This window comes from Alosa alosa, chromosome 20 (genome assembly GCF_017589495.1).
Source record: "Alosa alosa isolate M-15738 ecotype Scorff River chromosome 20, AALO_Geno_1.1, whole genome shotgun sequence".
Classification (NCBI taxonomy): domain Eukaryota; kingdom Metazoa; phylum Chordata; class Actinopteri; order Clupeiformes; family Clupeidae; genus Alosa; species Alosa alosa.
The window spans coordinates 12,648,879-12,666,912 of record NC_063208.1 but is presented as its reverse complement, the minus strand read 5'-3'; the positions used below and the strand labels follow the sequence as shown (position 1 = coordinate 12,666,912).

Below are 18,034 nucleotides of genomic sequence, written 5' to 3'. Positions count from 1 at the left end.
CCAACTTTGTCATTTAGCAGGTACAGAGTACAGGTACAGAGCCAATGAAATGCATTTGACATCCAACCAGAAGTGCAAAGAAGCATTAAATACCAAGTGCAGGTTGAGTATTTTGCTGTAGTTCTCAAAATGTAGGTTAGAATGGATTCTCGACCAAATCTCGACCATAATTGACATAACTTAATGTTGTGTCAAAGATACAGTATTTTTCTATGGTTCCTTTTCTGTGTTGCTGGGGAAATATTTAAGGGGGTGTAATCTGGCTCTGGAAGTCTATTGTGAATGTGAGGTATATTAAACTTGATGGACCTACCTAAAGTGGTTTGTCATAAACTTCTTAGATTGGATATTTTTTGGTGGGCAACTGGAAACATCTGACCTGGGCTAGACATATGAAAGAAAGATGTATTCTTTGGGTGTTTAGTTAGGCTACTTTACACACGTCAAAATGTCCCATGAAGATCTGGCTGCTGTTAACCTTGCTTCTTGTCACTGAGTTATAGTGTGTAGGCAGTTGAGAGAAACAGGCCTTGACATCCCAGCTGCTGACGTACGTTGTGTTTTTTGTCATAATCATTAACCAACCAAACCATCCTACCTGGGACACAGAAATAGAAAGAGGGATCATTTTGCCCTATGGTTTCACTTGTTCACTTGCTCTTTCCTACCCTCCCTCTCACTCTTGACTCTCACCATATCTTCCTCTTCTCCTCTATCTCTCTTGCTCTTTCTTTCTTTCTCTCTCTTTCTCTCTCTCTCTCTCTCTCTCTCTCTCCCTCTCTCTTGACTCTCACCATATCTTCCTCTTCTCCTCTATCTCTCTTGCTCTTTCTTTCTTTCTTTCTTTCTCTCTCTCTCTCTCTCTCTCTCTCTTTCTTTCTTTCTTTCTCTCTCTTTCTCTCTCTCTCTCTCTCTCTCTCCCTCTCTCTCTTGACTCTCACCATATCTTCCTCTTCTCCTCTATCTCTCTTGCTCTTTCTTTCTTTCTCTCTCTTTCTCTCTCTCTCTCTCTCTCTCTCTCTCCTCTCACTCTTGACTCTCACCATATCTTCCTCTTCTCCTCTATCTCTCTTGCTCTTTCTTTCTTTCTTTCTCTCTCTCTCTCTCTCTCTCTCTCTCTCTCTCTCTCTCTCTCTCTCTCTCTCTCTCTCTCTCTCTCTCTCTCTCTGTACACTGGGGACTTGCAGTAACATGAGCGATAAGCTCCAGGTTATTCTGCTAACCCTCTCTGAAAACCACCACTCTGCTAAAAGCAACTCATTCAGCTGAGAGGCTTTGTCTCTCTCTATCTCCTTCCACTTTGCCTCATCTGTAGACACAGATTGCCTGCAGGGCATACTGTAGCTTTTTTCTCCCCTCGTTTACTCACCCATTCCCTCCTTTTTATTTCCAGCTGCTGTAGTTCGGAGTATACCTGAAGTTGAAATTGCCCTGCATGTATATTTTTCTTTTTTTAATTATAAATATGTTTGTATATAGGAATGAAAAGGTTTTTTTTTAGTTAGTTAGTTGTGACAATAGTGCTTGTTCCTATACTTCCCATGCTGTTTGCGTTGGTAACCCTGAGGGGATTGTCTGTCATTTATTAACCTGGGCTGGTTACGTGAGCTTATACAGTACCTTCATGTGTTGTGTGGTCAGGGTCAAAGTAACATGACCATTCTAACAACTCTGTTGCACCTGAAAACGCGCCAATGGCACCAAATATCTTCTCCGCTGGCTTCATGAGTATCGCTCAGGTGGAATGCTTCTGCCATGGGGCAAAGCAGTATGGGTAGGAAATTGGCTGATGGCGCTAGCTGAGTGGCGGCCAGGTCAGGTTACATGTGCAATGGAGACCTTTGCTTAGATCTCTAGATCTGTAGTGGGATAGAGGTGATTGAAGGGAATCTAATAATACATGCGATTGTCAGTAATATTAAGAACTGTTAAATGTATCAGTCTGAATAATGATGTCTAAATGGGCACTGTTACTAGAGTTTTCTATGAAGGGGAAACATTGACATTCAATATAGCTTTTTTGCTTACCTCATGGCTTCCACCTCTCTTGTGTACCTTGGTTCACCTTGGTGGCAGTGTCATCTATTGCTCTGTGTGAATGTGCACCAGCCAAGGGGCTCTGGGAAGACTAAAGCATAAACCCCTGACTAATTATGGGAACATCACAGGAGGTTGTGTCACACACTCGGGGAGATGAAAGCTTGGGTGGTGATTCACCGTTTTTGGCAGTCGTACCCCCCCGAGATGTTTTGCCTGGTTTCAGATTTTCATTTGTGTTGTGAATGATGAGAGTAATGAATGGTTGTGTAAAAGAAGCAGACGGAGAGAGGGAGAAGGAAAGAGAGAGAGTGAGAGTGGAAGGCAATGAAGAATTGAGGGATAACAGTAAAGCTGGCTCACGCGCACGCATGCCTGCACACACACGTACGTACAAGGCCCTTGGCTCACCACACACACCGATTTTCGCGTCTTTCCACTTTAAATCATGCCACTGCAACATGCGGCAGTCCCACTGACAGCCCCCACGCCCAATCAGGGCCAGCCCATGCTCGTGCATCACCGCTGCGCTAGCCACTCGGCTGTAGGCAGGGGGGGGCTCCAAAGACATTTACTTTGACATTGTAAATAAGCAGGGCACAGTTGTTACAGAGCAGCCAGCCAGCCCCGAGAGAGAGAGAGAGAGAGAGAGAGAAGCTACTGTAGCTTCAGAGAGACAATGCAGAGATTAGGGGACACTTCCCTCTTTCTTTTACTTCTCTTCCTCAGCACCCCCCACCCCCCTTCTCCAACTATAGCTGCTAAGCTCTTCTGCTTTTTTTTCTTTGTTTCTTCCTCTTTCTCTCCCTTGCTCTCTCTCTCTCTCCCCCTGACCCCTATCTTGCAGCTCAAGGTAACTTAAAACAGGAAGTTGGCTGTCTGCTGAAGGGGGTGGGGTTGAAAACAAGGGAGGAGGGGGGGGCTGTGTCATCTGCGATAGAGGTGGGTTTAGCCAATGGCGTCAGAGGGCTGTGTACTGTGATTGGAGCAGGCATAGAGAAAGGCGGGAATGTAAAAGGGGTGGAGGGGGGAGGTAGTGCTGCGAGTATCGTGTAGCAGGCTAGATTGATTACTTAGGAGTGTTAAAGGGAAAGCAAGCAGGCGAGCAGGCAGATTTTTGTCTGGGACTCGAGTGATTGTTGCCGGAGCTGCCTTTCCACTTGCTCTTTTTTTCCCCTCTCCATCTCACTCTCCTCTCCTCTCTCTCTCTCTCTGACTCTTTCTGACTCTCCCTCTCTTTCTCTCCTTCTCTCGCACTTTGTCTCTCTCCACTCGGTGCCTTCCCGCTGTTGTCCAAGGCAGAGCAGGGTCAGATGAAAGGCAAACGCTGGACTCGCCGGGGCAGACGGATGTCTCATCTATCAGTGCCGCCAAAGGGGAGACGTGCAGGCGCACTCACTCACTCACACACACTCACACTCAGAGGAACAAAGAGGGGCTGTGTGTGTGTGTGTGTGTGTGTGTGTGTGTGTGTGTGTGCCTAAACCAGGAAGGGGGAGCAGAGCAGAGGAGATGTGATAGCACAAGGGTGAGGGGAGGACATGCAAAGAGAGGCAGGAGGAGTAGAGGCAGGAGGAGGCAGGAGGAGTAGAGGCAGATAGGTGGTCGTCCTCTTGTTGTCTCTGGACTCGGGTCTTCGTTTGAAAGTGGAAAGTCGACTCAAGTTCCCCACTCTGTTTTTGGCTGCTGGTGGGATGAGTCGCTTGAGGAGGCACAAGCTGGAGGCTCCCTCTTTCTCTTTCTTTTCTTTTCTTCTCTCACTCTCTCATTTGCTATCGGTGTGTCCCTCCCATCCCTCGCTCTTGCGCCACTCAAAGGGACTTCTACAGCTCAAGCCTCCTATTCCTCCTCTGACATGAAGGGCACAGGGTAAGTGTGATCGACCCCCCCACACACACACACACACACACACACACACACACACACACACACACACACAGCTGTGCCTCTCTTGCTCATCTTTCTGTATACTTTTGCTGTGACCCCCCTCCCCCTTAGTCAGAAATGGGATGCTTTCTCTCTCGTCCCCTTCTCCTCTTGTTTCCTACTTTTCCCCTTGCTGGAAATCTGAGTGCTGCTCTTTGTTTTGTGTGTGTGTGTGTGTATGTGTGTGTGTGTGTGTGTGTGTGTGTGTGTCTGTATCTGTGCAGGACATCAGCAGGCTTGCTTGATCTCTCTGTGTCCTTGGTGAGCTATGCTGGCGCTGAGGTGCTGACAGCGAGTGTAAACAAGCTTGTGTGTGTGTGTGTATGCAGTTCTGGACTGTGTTGCCATAAGGGCTTCTCAGCCCACACCTGAAAGCCATCTCATGCTGATTGGAGTGTTTGCTGGATGTGGACTGTCCTTCATTGTGTGTGTGAGTGTATGATTGTGTATACATACAATGTAGAGCTCTCTGTCTTGGCTTGTGATTTTGACTTTGCCCCAACCTGGGAATCAGTTGATGGTGGCATCTGTGAGTATTTTTTTGCGGTGGTTCTGCGGTGTGTTTCTAACCTGCGCGCATAGAACCCGCGAGCCCTGACCGTACCGGCCGGCCAGTGCGCCGACGCGGAACCTCTACGGGCCGCGCTGCTCGCCCTTGTCCGTCCCCCTTACTCTCGCTCCACTGTTTACACTCGGCCGACAGTGATGCAGAGCAGGGGCCCCAGCATGGCAGCCGTGCTCAGCCCGACTCAAAGGGGCCGGTCCCAGGAGGCTGCAGTCTTGCCCGGGCTCTCAGAGCATCTGATAGCCTCAAACCCCCCCCCCCCAAACCCCTCTCCTGACCCCTCGTATCCACCTGTGTCCCTTTAAGGAGCCTGGCTGCATGGCCGGTGTCCCACGTTGCCCCCCTCTCTCCCTCTTCCCTTAATTGAAAGTTTCCATTGGTGCCTGTGACCGTGGGCTCCCATTGGGGAGTGAGCGAGCAAGCAGCTAAAAATAGCGTCGGAGGGGAGCCACTAGCTGCCAAATCCCAGAGAGCGTGGCTGTTTGCATGAGATTTGAATACCATTCTCAGCTCCACGCTGCACTGTAAATGAGGAGGAGGAGGGGGAGAAAGTCAATGAACACACACACACACACGCATAGTTGAATGCAAGCACTGGCGTATGTACTCTCAGCTGCGCACTTGAAGGTGACCGTACTGTAGGCTCTGTGTATGTGTGCGCTCATCGCAGTGTGTGTGTGTGTGTACACACACATGTACGTACGTATGTGTGTGCTTGTGTGTGTTTACTTGTCCTTTTCCCCCCTTGTCCTCTCTCTGACCGCTGACTTTGGTGTTTTGTTTTGGGGTAAGCGTCGCCATGCTGTGTGAAGGTGAGTGCACACTCAGGTGCTGCCAAGCACTGCTGCACAGGTAGGGTAGCGTTAGCTTTTAGCGTAGCTTAGCTCAGCTCTACGCCTGCCGTCGTAGCTCGGCCGTGGCCTAGCGCTGGATGAAGGTCAATGGAATGTGAGCCGGCTTCCGCAGTCGATCCATCAGCAGAGAGAAGAGCGACAGGGAGGGTGAAGCATCCCTCCCCGAGCGGCGAGTGGACGGGAGCGGGAAGGAAGAGCCGGAGCTGAAGCTGTAGCGGTGGGAGGAGATGATTTAGTGACTCCCGGAGAAAGAGTCCGGATGCCGGCAGGATTGCCTGGCGCCGCAGTGAAAGTTGAAAAACCTGTCCTCCTCCTCCCCCCCAATGCTTGTTTGTGTTCTCACTCACTCTCTACCCCCACTCCCACTCCTTCCTCCTCCCTCCCCCTCTCTATTTCACAGCCCTCCTCTCTCCCTCTCTCTCACACACACACACACACACTCTCTCTCTCTCTCTCTCTCTCTCTCTCTCTCTCTCTCTCTCTCTCTCTCTCTCTCTCTCTCTCTCTCTCTCTCTCTCTCTCTCTCCTCTGTTGAATGACCTTGAGCGATCAGTGACTGCTTCCTGGAGTGGCTTTTAGGCAGAGCCAAGGGCAAAGTTTGAGAGGCGGGAGCAACAGCAGAAACGGTTCTCCTCTGATCTGTCCCATGCTGACCTCATCGCCCCCCACTTCTCCATTCTGTCCTCACATTTGGACCTGGTGTAGGACGAGAGAAAGTTATACAGCTAGCTAATTAGTAATGCATTGCCCTCAGTGGTTAGAGTCCTCTTTTTTTTGGTGTCTGTAGATCATTTACTTGGTTGCGTGTGTGTGTGTGTGTTTCCATTTGCATTTTCCGTGAGCTCTACATGAATACTGATTAAACTAAAAAAGTGTACGGAGGTAAGGCTTGATTTGCTTGGGCTATGCCATATGACCTTTTCATCTCCATGGTATGCGAGCCAAGCTGGGTGCTACGACATCACTCTTAAGAAAATCTGACCCACCAGAAAGACACTTGAGGACATGTCACTGTGTTTGTGTGTGTGTGTGTGTGTGTGTGTGTGTGTTTGCGTGTTTGGTCGGCTGGAGAGGATGCTCAAGTTAGTTCTGCCGTATTTGTCGGTTTGGTGGGTCATTGGATGTTTTGCCGGAGAGGCTGGTTTTGCTCGCTGCCAGAGACTTGGAGGCAATGAACCGGAGGCTTCAGGGCGCATGGAGCAGAAGTCAACCAAATGAACCCTAACAGAACCGGGCCTACATGTTACACGCACACACACACACACACACACAATACAGTCAATGTGGCTTTTGATAAGTGTGATTTTATTGGGTTTACCTTGCCCAGGTTGTTAATATATATAGTTATAATTTTCTTATGTCATTTTGAAGATTTAGTTTTCCTTTGTTGCTTTTGTTTCTAGATCATCTCAATGGCAGCTAACCCTATTTACAGTGAAAGAGCATTCTTTCTTTCTCCTTCTCCTTCTCCTCACGTTCCCAGTCTTTCTCCCCCTCGCCTCTCCCTTTTTCATTTTTCTCTCCCTCACATTCCCTCCCCTTCTCCATACCATTGCTGACCTCGCACTCCCCATGTGAAAACTGAACGATTGAGTCTTTTTTTTTTTTTTTTTTTTTTCCCTCTCTTTTTTTTTTTTTTTCCCCTCCCCCCTTTTCCCCTCCCCCCTTTTGAGCTCAGATATCAGATGAGGTTTCGTTCCTCCTTCATATCTGCGCTCATCAGCTTTCTGTCCCTCCATCATCGAGGAGAAGGGCAGGCAGTAGAGAAATGGAGGGACCAAACGGATGGTGAATGTGGGGGGTGGGGTGGTGTTACTGAGTTTCTTTAGCTCTGCTCAGTGCTCAGTTATGTGTTCTCCTCTCTCTGACCTCCTTTATCAATTAATGTGTGGCCTAAAGTAGGCCTTGAGAGAGGTTGCAGCACACTCACACACACTCACACACTCTCACTCACACACTCTCACTCACACACTCTCACTCACACACTCTCACTCACACACTCTCACTCACACACTCTCACTCACACACTCTCACTCACACACTCTCACTCACACACTCTCACTCACACACTCACACACTCACACACTCACACACTCACACACACACTCACACTCACAGACAGACACACACTCACACACACACACACAAACACACACACTCAGAGACACACACACACACTGCATGGGACATGGGTGGAACGTGAAGGAGAGCGTAATGGAAAGGCTTTGGGCTCCTCATGACTTTTGATGCTTCTCATGACTTTTGATGCTTCTCATGACTTGATGCTTATGCTGATGGTCTGGTGCCTGGAGGGGCTCCGCTCACTGAATGGACCCGGCCGTCCAAGAGCCCATTCCTGCCCTCCCAGCACCAGGCGGCTGAGTCTCACGCTGACGTGTAATCACATTAGCCCCAGCGCCCCTAACTCTCCCTGTGAAACCCTCACGAGACCCCAGCCCAGCCAGTCTTCAAAGCCTCTGGCCAGCCACCGAGGGTGCGTCCACAGCTTCGCTATAAGCTCTGAGGCGAGACGGAAGCCTTCATGTTAGCCTATTTCTGGAGTCCAGCTGAATGACTGGGCAACTCAGGGTTAAAATGTATAGATCCTTTCAACAATAAAAACAAAAACAATGCTTGAACGTTCTATTTGGGCCCCAATCTACTTCCTCTGCATTAAGATAACATATGGAATGTTAAAAAGGAAGTCTTGTGGGGCCAACTATGATGCTGATAATGGAACTCTCTCGAAAGGGTCCATAAGCTAGACTAGTACGAGTTATCCACAAAGGAACCAGGCGCAATAAACAAACTAATTAGATATCCACTATAAGCAGATTGCATTTCCAGACTGTTAATGTTTCATACGTTTATAAGGAAGCCTTTCAGCCACCTAAAACTAAAAGCAGTAGAGCATAGACTTGCCCATTTGGCTTGCAAATGGATCCCATTTCCATGTTGTTACAATGTCGTCTACAGTTTTGCTGCGGTTGTGTGAGCACCATACGGGCTATGGTTTTGGAGCTATGGCCAGAGATTGGATCTCTGCCCATTTCTGGCCACGTTGGACACTGTGGAACAGAATGTACAACACTAGCAAATTGCTGTACTTGTGCACTTGGTTGATTTCACTCACATGAAGAGGATTCGGTGAGCATCATGTCAGTGCAGACATTGGGAGTGCTGGAGCAACGCTGAATGAATGCACCATGTATGGCAGCACTTCTTTGAGGTTTGGGTCATCGCTGAGGTCAACTGACTTTTTTTTCCCATTTTTTGTGCACCCCTTCCTTGTGACCCCACTGGTTCTCTCCCCATCTGAAGCAGAAGCATTAGATTCTAGTGATCGGAAGGGCAGCCAGTGCCTCTGTGATGGACATCTCTCTCTCACCGCCTTGCACGTCACAGCACAGCTGCTTCCGTCAAGCCTGTTTTACCTCTCTCTCTCTCTCTCTCTCTCTCTCTCTCTCTCTCTCTCTCTCTCTCTCTCTCTCTCTCTCTCTCTCTCTCTCTCTCTCTCTCTCTCTCTCTCTCTCTCTCTCTCTCTCTCTCTCTCTCTCTCTCTATATATCTCTCTCTCTCTCTCTCTCTCTCTCTCTCTATGGAGTGCACGGCTCTGCGAGTTAAGCCTTGTTTATGCTCCCTTTTCATATGTAAATAGATACGATTGTTTCATATGTTGATCCATTTAGACCATATTCATAAGCTTGAAGTGAATGAGCGAAATAAACGCAGAGAACGGACGTAGGCCCCTTCCACATCCGTTTTTTTAACGTTGAGCATAAATGAGGCTTTAGCATCTCCGGTGCAGCGGTAGCTGCAGCAGCGCTTGCAGCAGGCGTAGCATTGGTGTGGGCCAGAGCTTGTGCTGAATCAGCTGCTGCTGGCTGCACAGACTGTCACTAAGCTGCAGGAGGAAGAGCCAGAGGAGGAGGAGGACTGGCTGGGTGTGTGCAGATGGCGGGGTGGCAGGGTGGGGGCGAAACTTGACACCTCTCCCTCCCTGAACCGGCCGGCTTGCTGAAGGGCAACCGCAGTGGGCCTCGGAACCCAGAGGTGACGCAGAAGAGGTTTATCACCACTAGGGGCGCCTATGTCGCAGTCTCACCTTGACTCCTCAAAGGTCGCAAAGGTCATGCAGGTCTAAAATGCAGGACAAAAAGGGCAGAAGAGTTTGGGCCTTGATGCTCTACACTTGAATCTTTGCCCTATTTGTGTAGAATTGAAGCTATTTGTTTAAGAGCACCAGAAACCATTTGGTGAAGTAAATACCCTCTCCCTTTTTTCTACCCCTCTCCTTTCTCTGTTCCCCTCATCTTTCTGTTGTGTGTTCTATTCTGTCTCTTCTCATCCTCTCAGTATTCATCCCTTCTTCTTGCATCTGGAGTTCTCTCTCCTCTAATTTCTGCTGCGTATCCCAGGGTCATGCCAGTAGTCACGCTGTTGCCCTGGCAATTAGCTAGATAGTTTTCTGTAATGGTGTTAAGTGAATCGACTAATTATCATTCCTTATCTTGCCGCCATTAGGGAACATGCCACGCAAGCTGGGGTAACCGCACAATCTCTCCCTCGCTCTCTTTTTTTCTCTCTCTCTCTCTCACACGCGCACACACACACTTACACTTACACACACACACACACAGAGAGAGCAGATGTCCTGCAGAAATCTGTCACAAGATAAGAGCATGATGCAGATGGCTGTAAAGGCCGTCTTGTTAAAGCAGCAAGAGAAACGACATCTGACTCACGCCTCTTGTTCTGTCCCCCTCGCTACGCTGGGAGGGTTATTTCTGGTTCATTCAGAAATCCTCTGAGCTTTGACTGACAGTGCAGATCTCCCGCACCTCCCCGTCAGAAAACTCCAAATCCCATCCTGCTCCTCTTCGGAGCTGCATTGATTGCTGGTTCAGACAGTCACTCACTCTTCCGCTCGACTACAGGCAGCCTGGGTAATGAAAGTGGACAGTATCCCCAGCTTCCACTGCTGTGTTTAATCGCCCGATATGGATCCATTTCTAGGCCTGGTTTTTGATTGATTGATTGATTTTATGTGTGTGTGTGTGTGTGTGTCAGAGAGCAAGCGGGAGGGAGATTTTTTTTTAGGGTCTAATACTGATACTTGGAGAATGAAACGAGTGCTGATTGGGTGTAAAATGTGAAGACGCATCAAAGCTTTAGCACCGAACAACTTGGTGAGAATTGCTCAGATCCTCTTTTAGATTTCCCCCCTCGCTCTCTTAGGTTTGCTCTTTCTCACGCTGTGTGTGTGTTCGACTGACTGCGGCATTGACCGAGTCCTCTCCTCTTGCCACCCTCTGGCGTTGTGTGTCGTTATTGGATAATAGATGAGGAAGCGGAGACCCAGCAGTCTGGACTCGACTCTACAACAACGCTGCCCATTCTGACTCCCAGCACCCAGCTCCTTCCTCTATATACACACACACACACACACACACACACACACACACACACACACACACACACACACACACACACACACACACACACACACACACCCCGATGCACAAACAGCCTTGAATGCACAAACGCATTCAGACACACATGCAAAGGTGTACAGAAAGCTGTAGGAGTGACTCATAGTCCAGCAACGTTTCCTGTAGGCCTATACAATTACACACACAAGGCTATAAGCTCATTGTGCATAGTCCGCAGGGCTTGTATCGAATACACTCCCATAAACACATGCTCTATGGATGCACACGGCCCATATGTATTCCACGGGCAGCGCAGGGATGGAGGGGTGTCGTCGCGTCTGGCAGACCGGTGCACGGCTGCCGGCAGGAGGGTCGATGGTGGGTTCAGCTGCTAATGAGGACAAGCATTAAAAAAAGTGTGGAGGAGAAGACCAGTCAGATGGATGGAACAAGCGTTTAAGAACAATGAAAAATGGGGCCCGAGAAAGAGAGCGAGAGATGAGGAACAGTGGGTGTAATGAGAGAGAGAGAGAGAGAGAGAGAGAGAGAGAGAGAGAGAGAGAGAGAGAGAGACAAAATACAGACTAGGCACAGGAGGGATGAGAGGGAGGTTTGGAGGGGGCACTGATTTGGGGAGAAGGAGAGGAAGATGAGGGAGGGGCCACACACACACACACACACACACACACATGTTGGGAGTGTTTCCTACATCTTCAAGAGGCAGACCAGCACTGGCAGCAGAATTCCTCTCATGCCATAGTAACCTGCCAGCTCCACTTTCAACTCGCTTCCCTTTTATCACTCCATCTCTCCCTCCCCTCACATTTTGTTTAGCATTCTTTTTTCCATCTGTTTATCTTTTTCCTCTCTACCCTCTCCCTCTCTCTTTAATCTGGTCTTACTCTGCCTGTGTTTCACCCTCCCGTGTGTGTGTGTGTGTGTGTGTAGATGTTGGGGGTGAGGGAGAGTGAGTACATGCCCTGCGTGTTTGACGGGAGTGCAGCCAGTGTGTTGTTGCATCAGCTCACAGCTCCATAAGTGAATGTTTGGACTGCTGTTGGGGTTGCAGATGTGTCCTCGCTCCAGGGCACTCACTCACACTCACACTCTCTCACACACACACACACACACACACACACACACACGTATGCGCACAGATGCAGCTGAGGAGTTTGGCATTTCCAAAGATTCTCTGTAGAGCATTCCTTCCCCCTGCCCGGCACAGCTGAACACCAGAGCTCCCTGTTCACCAGTACAAAGACGCACACACACACACACACACACAAATCACCCTCAGCTCCAGGCACACCAAGCCCATAAGAGCCCATGGATGTATTTCCTAAAATGAAAACTCTGGGAGATGGAGAAGCTTCCAGGGAAATGTTCAGAGCACTGAATTAGTTTGTATCACCGTGGGCCGTTATGGCCTAGAGTAGGCTATATTTACCTGCTCCTAAGGCCAGTTTCCTCAGAATACCTCCAAACCAAAAGCGCTGCCCCCATTCACGGTCATTTATACTGTGTCCATTCCGCCGCATTTGCATCTTTGTATGTTTGGCAGTTGAGGCTCTGTGAATGAGTGCAGCTAGTGTGTGTGTGTGTGTGTGTGAGTGTGTGTGTGGTCAGGTGGTGTCGGTGAGTCAGTGGTGAGTCCCTCTTCGTCTGAGGGCCCTCGGTCGGTGAGCTGAGAGACAGCTTGACCGACGGCCGAGGATCTGATCTGTGGGGCTTGACTCAGCTGGGGCTTAGATGACGTGGCGCCGCTGTGGACGACGCGGAGGTCGTTGGTCTGCGACGGTCTGCGTCCGACTGTGGGTTGTCTCTGTCGGGACGTTTGCGGAGGGCTTATGGTTGTCTAACAGAATGTGGGCGTCTGTCTCGGTCTACTTTTACTTCCTTGTGAACATGAGGGTAATGATTTTGGTTTTTCTGTCCTCTCTCTCTCTCTCTCTCTCTCTCTCTCTCTCTCTCTCTCTCTCTCTCTCTCTCTCTCTCTCTCTCTCTCTCTCTCTCTCTCTCTCTCTCTCTCTCTCTCTCTCTCTCTCTCTCTCTCTCTCTCTCCCTTCCAGAAGCGGTCATGTCTGCAGACTCCTTCGGAGCAGGTGGCAGCGATGCCCAACAGAGCCTGCAGTCCTTCTGGCCCCGAGTCATGGAGGAGATCAGGAACCTCACTGTGGTACGTAATACCCCTAGACACAGACACTATTCCAACTTTAAGTGTGGTCACTTATTTGAACTGCAGCTCAATGATCCAACCCACCCATACACACCTAAAATTGTAGGTTATCCAAGCTAAGTGCAGAGTGAGAAAATAGAGTGCTGCACGCCTGCACCATCAAAAATAACACCCCTGGAGACACACATCTCAGTGCTAGACAGTGCGGGACTGTTGATGCTGATGACAAGTGAAAGCTGGCAGGGCAGCTGCTAGGCACACACACACACACACACACACACACACACACACACACACACATACAAAGAGAAAGAGAGAGAAATGCCACAGATAGTTATCCTTCAGACATTGTTAAGTTCATCAACACGCATGCAACACAGAGAGATTCACTCTCTCTCTCACCCTCACACACACACACACACACACACACACACACAAAGAGAGAGAAATGCCACAGATAGTTATCCTTCAGACATTGTTAAGTTCATCAACACGCATGCAACACAGAGAGATTCACTCTCTCTCTCACCCACACACACACACACACACACACACACACTGCCAACCCTCCCCCTAACACCGCGCTCCCTTTTGTTCCAGAAGGATTTTCGCGTGCAGGAGCTTCCATTGGCCCGCATTAAAAAAATCATGAAACTGGATGAGGATGTGAAGGTAACACACACACACACACACACACACACACACACACACACACACACACACACACACACACACACAAACCCCCCCAACCAGCGACCAGAGTCTGCTAGAACAACCCGTCTCAGCCAGCAGCCAGAGAGACCTTGCCACCACAGACCTGACCTGACCTGACCTCACCTCACCTCGTACAGCCACCTCGTTCAGTTCCACCTCACACCTATTCCAAGTGCCTCAGAGAGAAGTGGAAGTTGTGATATGACTGATAAACTGAGATGAACATCCTCTTAACTATTTTTCTTACGGAGTCATCCGTTGATTTGATCTTTTATTGAGGTGGACAGGGCAGAAGTGTTGATATCGTTTCTATAGCGTGACGCTCGAGTACTTACTAGAGTGGGATGAACTTGACATCTGACTTTTTTTTTTTTTTTTTTTTTTTTTTTTTTGTACTGTTGCTCATTTACATCATTGCTTGGCTAGCCAAGCTGAATGAACAGCTGCAGTTTCATCACAGTTAAGCCCTCAGAGAGCAGCACAGCATGTTGGCCTCAGCACTAGCTAAGGCACGACGGATGGTCTTCTTCAGGCTGCACTCGAACTTCAAGAGTTTCACAACAGAGACGGAATGTTCAGGGTGTTTGATTTAAAAAAAAAAAAAAAGCCATGTAAGTAGCTACCGGCCAGTGCTTCATTGCGGTGAGGGGGTGTATTGAATTGAGACCAGTGGGGTTGTTGGGACGAAGCCAGCGCTCTGTAAGACTGGGCTAATCCCCCAGTGAAGAGTTCTCCTGCAGGCACCCAGGAGGACGTCTGACCCCCCGCCAATCATGCCAGGGACTGGGGCCACCCTCAGATCCACCAGTTTCAAGAGCTCCTTCATACAGACACAGTCATCTTTTGTTCAGAGCTTATGAAATGCAGCGTGTAGATGTATCTTTAGAACTATGAATTGGCCCAAATAATATCAAATAGCAGGAGACTGCACATCACTGGGCTTCATTTGCAACTGAACCATTTGCGACTTTTGCCATTTAATGCTTAGTGGGGAAGTGGATGAAGACAATGCGTTTTAAGATTACGGCGTGGTCGACTCTGCAAGATAGTGGCCTTAAAACGGCGTACAGCACGGACTTCCTACAAGTCATGCTGTATGTGTGTGTTACCGTGGGTGTGTCTGCATGGGTGAAATAGTTCAGCGCGGTGTCGGCCTAAAATAACGCGCAGCTTATGTGGCCAAGAGGTTAACTCATCCTGAAATGCCAAGGCAATTAAGAGCTCAAGAAAAAAAGCTAGGGAGAAGAGTGGTGGAGAGAGGAGGGAAGAAGCAGACCCTGCATTGGAGCACCACTGCACCACCGCACCACCCCAACCCCAACCCCACCACCGCACCCCAACCCCAACCCCACCACCGCACCCCAACCCCACCACCGCACCACCGCACCCCAACCCCACCACCGCACCACCGCACCCCAACCCCACCACCGCACCCCAACCCCACCACTGCACCACCGCACCCCAACCCCTCTGTTGTTCAGTATTTCAGTGTGTGTTAATGTTTATCTGTGGTTAAGTGTGTGTTAAGGTTTGAGGGTATTGTATGTGATGGTGATTTTAGCTTTTACCCTTTTATCTAGATTTGTTGTTAACGTGTGTGTGTGTGTGTGTGTGTGTTCCCTCAGATGATTAGTGCAGAGGCTCCAGTTCTGTTTGCCAAAGCTGCCCAGATCTTCATCACAGAGCTCACCCTCAGAGCCTGGATCCACACCGAGGACAACAAGAGGCGCACCCTACAAGTGAGTGACCTCTGACCCCTCGCCCTTTCACCTCTGACCTCCTGAGGTCTCGTGCAACCATTCATGCCATGCCACATGATTTTGAGTGGTTCCCCTATGTTTGTTCTGTGACTATTGACCATCATACTCTGTATGTCTTGTTTGTGTGAGCGTGCACACAGACAGACAGACAGACGTGCACAACCCTGTACTCACTTACACACTGACGAGTAGAACACACAGCAACACACTAGTAGGCAAGGACCGGCAGAGCCAGTGCTCCTCCATATGTCAGATCCTTACACTTCACTCCCCGGGGGTCTATCCGCTTAATTCCTGCACGCTCTGTTTGTGTGTGTGTGTGCGCGCACACGTATCCCCTCTGCTCGACTTGCATCCAAAAGTGCAGTACCAGTGACCCACTTTTCCACCATCCCATTTTGCCTGCTCCTGTCCCGGAGCGTCGGCAGAGCAGCTCGGATCCCGGAATGACATTCTGGAAGCGTTCCGCCGAGGCTCTAGGCTAGAGCTGCAGACCACCCTGAAGAAAGACAAAGAAAGAAAGAGGGAGGGAAAGAGGGTGTATGATTATTTGTGTCTGTGTTGTGCGCATATGTGTGCAAGTGTGTGCTTATTATTATTATTATTATTATTATTATTATTATTATTTGTGTGTATGTGTTTGTCTGAGCTGATTTGAGACAGAGCAGCAGGGGCAAACACACACCATACTCATAAACACACACGAACACACATGTTGGTCCTGACAAAGGTCTCCGATCTGCTCGAGTGAGAAAGCACTTAGCCGCCTTTCACTGCACTCTTTGACATCTCTCTGAGCAAAGCCACGCTGGGGCACATTAGATCTGCTCCACAAACACACACTGCAGGACAATATCGTCAGACTAACTATCCCTTTCAAGCTAATTTGTATTGTTTATTCATCTCTAAAACGGCTAGTGAAGAATAATGGTGAATAATGACAATAAACAATAGAGTTTAAGTATACAAATATTTGTTCAGTTTGTGCAGATCTACAAATCAAAAGCTATAGTGTGTGTGCGTGTGCGTGTGCGTGTGCGTGCGCGTGCGCGTGCCACACCCTATTGTTCGCACAATGACGCCGATCACTGTCGCCACGACAACGCTCATCAATAGAACCACTGCGGTCATGACCGACCCACCCTTGTCTCCAAATATTAATCACTACGGCTAAAAATAGTTCTCCTGTGTAGCGGGGCGGTGGGCTAGCCGTGGGTGGTCGACAGGAACCAATAGCCAGTGTGTGGAAACCCCCACAGGGGAGCCAGCAGCCTCATCAGGCCCTGGCACAAGCACGGCCACTGGGCCATGAGCTCAACTCAACACCCCCGCTCTCAGGGCTCGATATTATTGCCTCTCTGCCAGCTTGCTCAACAGGCACCAATACAGGAGTGTTTGTGTCTGCGTGCGCACAAATGTCTCTTTGTAGTGCCACTGTATGGATGATCACTTGAAAAGCGTGTTTGTGTTTTAAAAGTGTGCGTGTAGCAGGGGGGGGGGGGGTGTTTTTCACAACCCTCATGAGTCATCTGGTTGGGAAATACTATGCAAAACATATGCACATAGTCAACAGAAATGGCACAAACAACAGCCAACGGCTCTCTGGATGGTAGGTCTGGGACACCAACGACTTCTTCTCACACACACTGACAGGGATGCACATTTGATATTTAATGGATTTAAATGGCGCCCTGTATTCTGTGTCCTTTTGTGTGTTAATGTATGGGTGACCCATGTCACAACTTGGCAGTCAGCTGCTGTCAAACTGTCCTATTTGAATGCAGTCTTTCATTTCCTGGCCAAAACTTCTTCTTTTTGTCCTGTTTGTTCACAGAGGAATGATATCGCCATGGCGATCACCAAGTTCGACCAGTTTGACTTCCTCATCGACATCGTGCCCAGAGATGACCTGAAGCCGCCTAAACGACAGGTGGGCGGGACACTTGCACATGCACAGAGACAGACACGCACACACACATGCACGCACACACGTGCACACACACGCACACACATGCACACACGCACACACATGCACGCACACACGTGCACACACACGCACACACACGCACACACTCAGACAGTAGTTGGGCATATTTGGAGAGCAGGAGGAGAGGCTGCTGGAGCCTCAGCCGTGGTCTCAGACACGTCGTCACGTCAGATCAGCATCACTCCTGGTTCGCTGCGGGGCCGCAGGGTCCTTTGGGCGAAGCGGCTCTCCTGCTCTTCATCATCGAGGAAGAGGAGGAGGAGGAAGAGGACTGTGGAGCAGGCAGCCGTGCGGCGCTGTAAACATCCTTGACTGGAAGCTGGGGGTCGGGCTTAGGGCTTTCAGTCGGATGTTTGCAGCGTCCAGCTTCCCCTAAACATCAGCGAGCTGTAAACCTTTAGAAAAAGCAACGTGTGTGTGTCTGTGTGTGTGTGTGTGTGTGTGTGTGTGTGTGTGTGTGTGTCTGTTTTTATTTGTCTTCTCTTTTCGATGCTGACCTCATAGTCAAACCAGTCTGTGACATCAGCCAAGGTATCACACTGGCAGAGGAGCCTGTGGTTGCCACGGTAACTGCCACTACGTT

At 49.4% G+C, this 18,034-nt stretch overlaps 1 protein-coding gene across 5 annotated transcripts in view; it reads left to right on the top strand.

Annotated features, from left to right (window-relative positions):
- The window catches only part of nfyc (nuclear transcription factor Y, gamma), a 28,791-nt gene that overhangs the window by 2,063 nt on the left and 8,694 nt on the right, over positions 1-18,034 (top strand). For 2 of the 5 annotated variants that reach the window (XM_048229501.1, XM_048229499.1), the window contains exons 2-5: positions 12,884-12,990; positions 13,594-13,662; positions 15,330-15,443; positions 17,299-17,394. In XM_048229501.1, coding sequence (XP_048085458.1) covers positions 12,892-12,990; positions 13,594-13,662; positions 15,330-15,443; positions 17,299-17,394 — 378 coding nt within the window. In that variant the 5' untranslated portion in view covers positions 12,884-12,891. Of the gene's footprint in view, positions 1-3,067; positions 3,907-12,883; positions 12,991-13,590; positions 13,663-15,329; positions 15,444-17,298; positions 17,395-18,034 lie in introns of those variants that run through there. The other 3 variants (XM_048229500.1, XM_048229497.1, XM_048229498.1) reach the window with 2 other exon arrangements.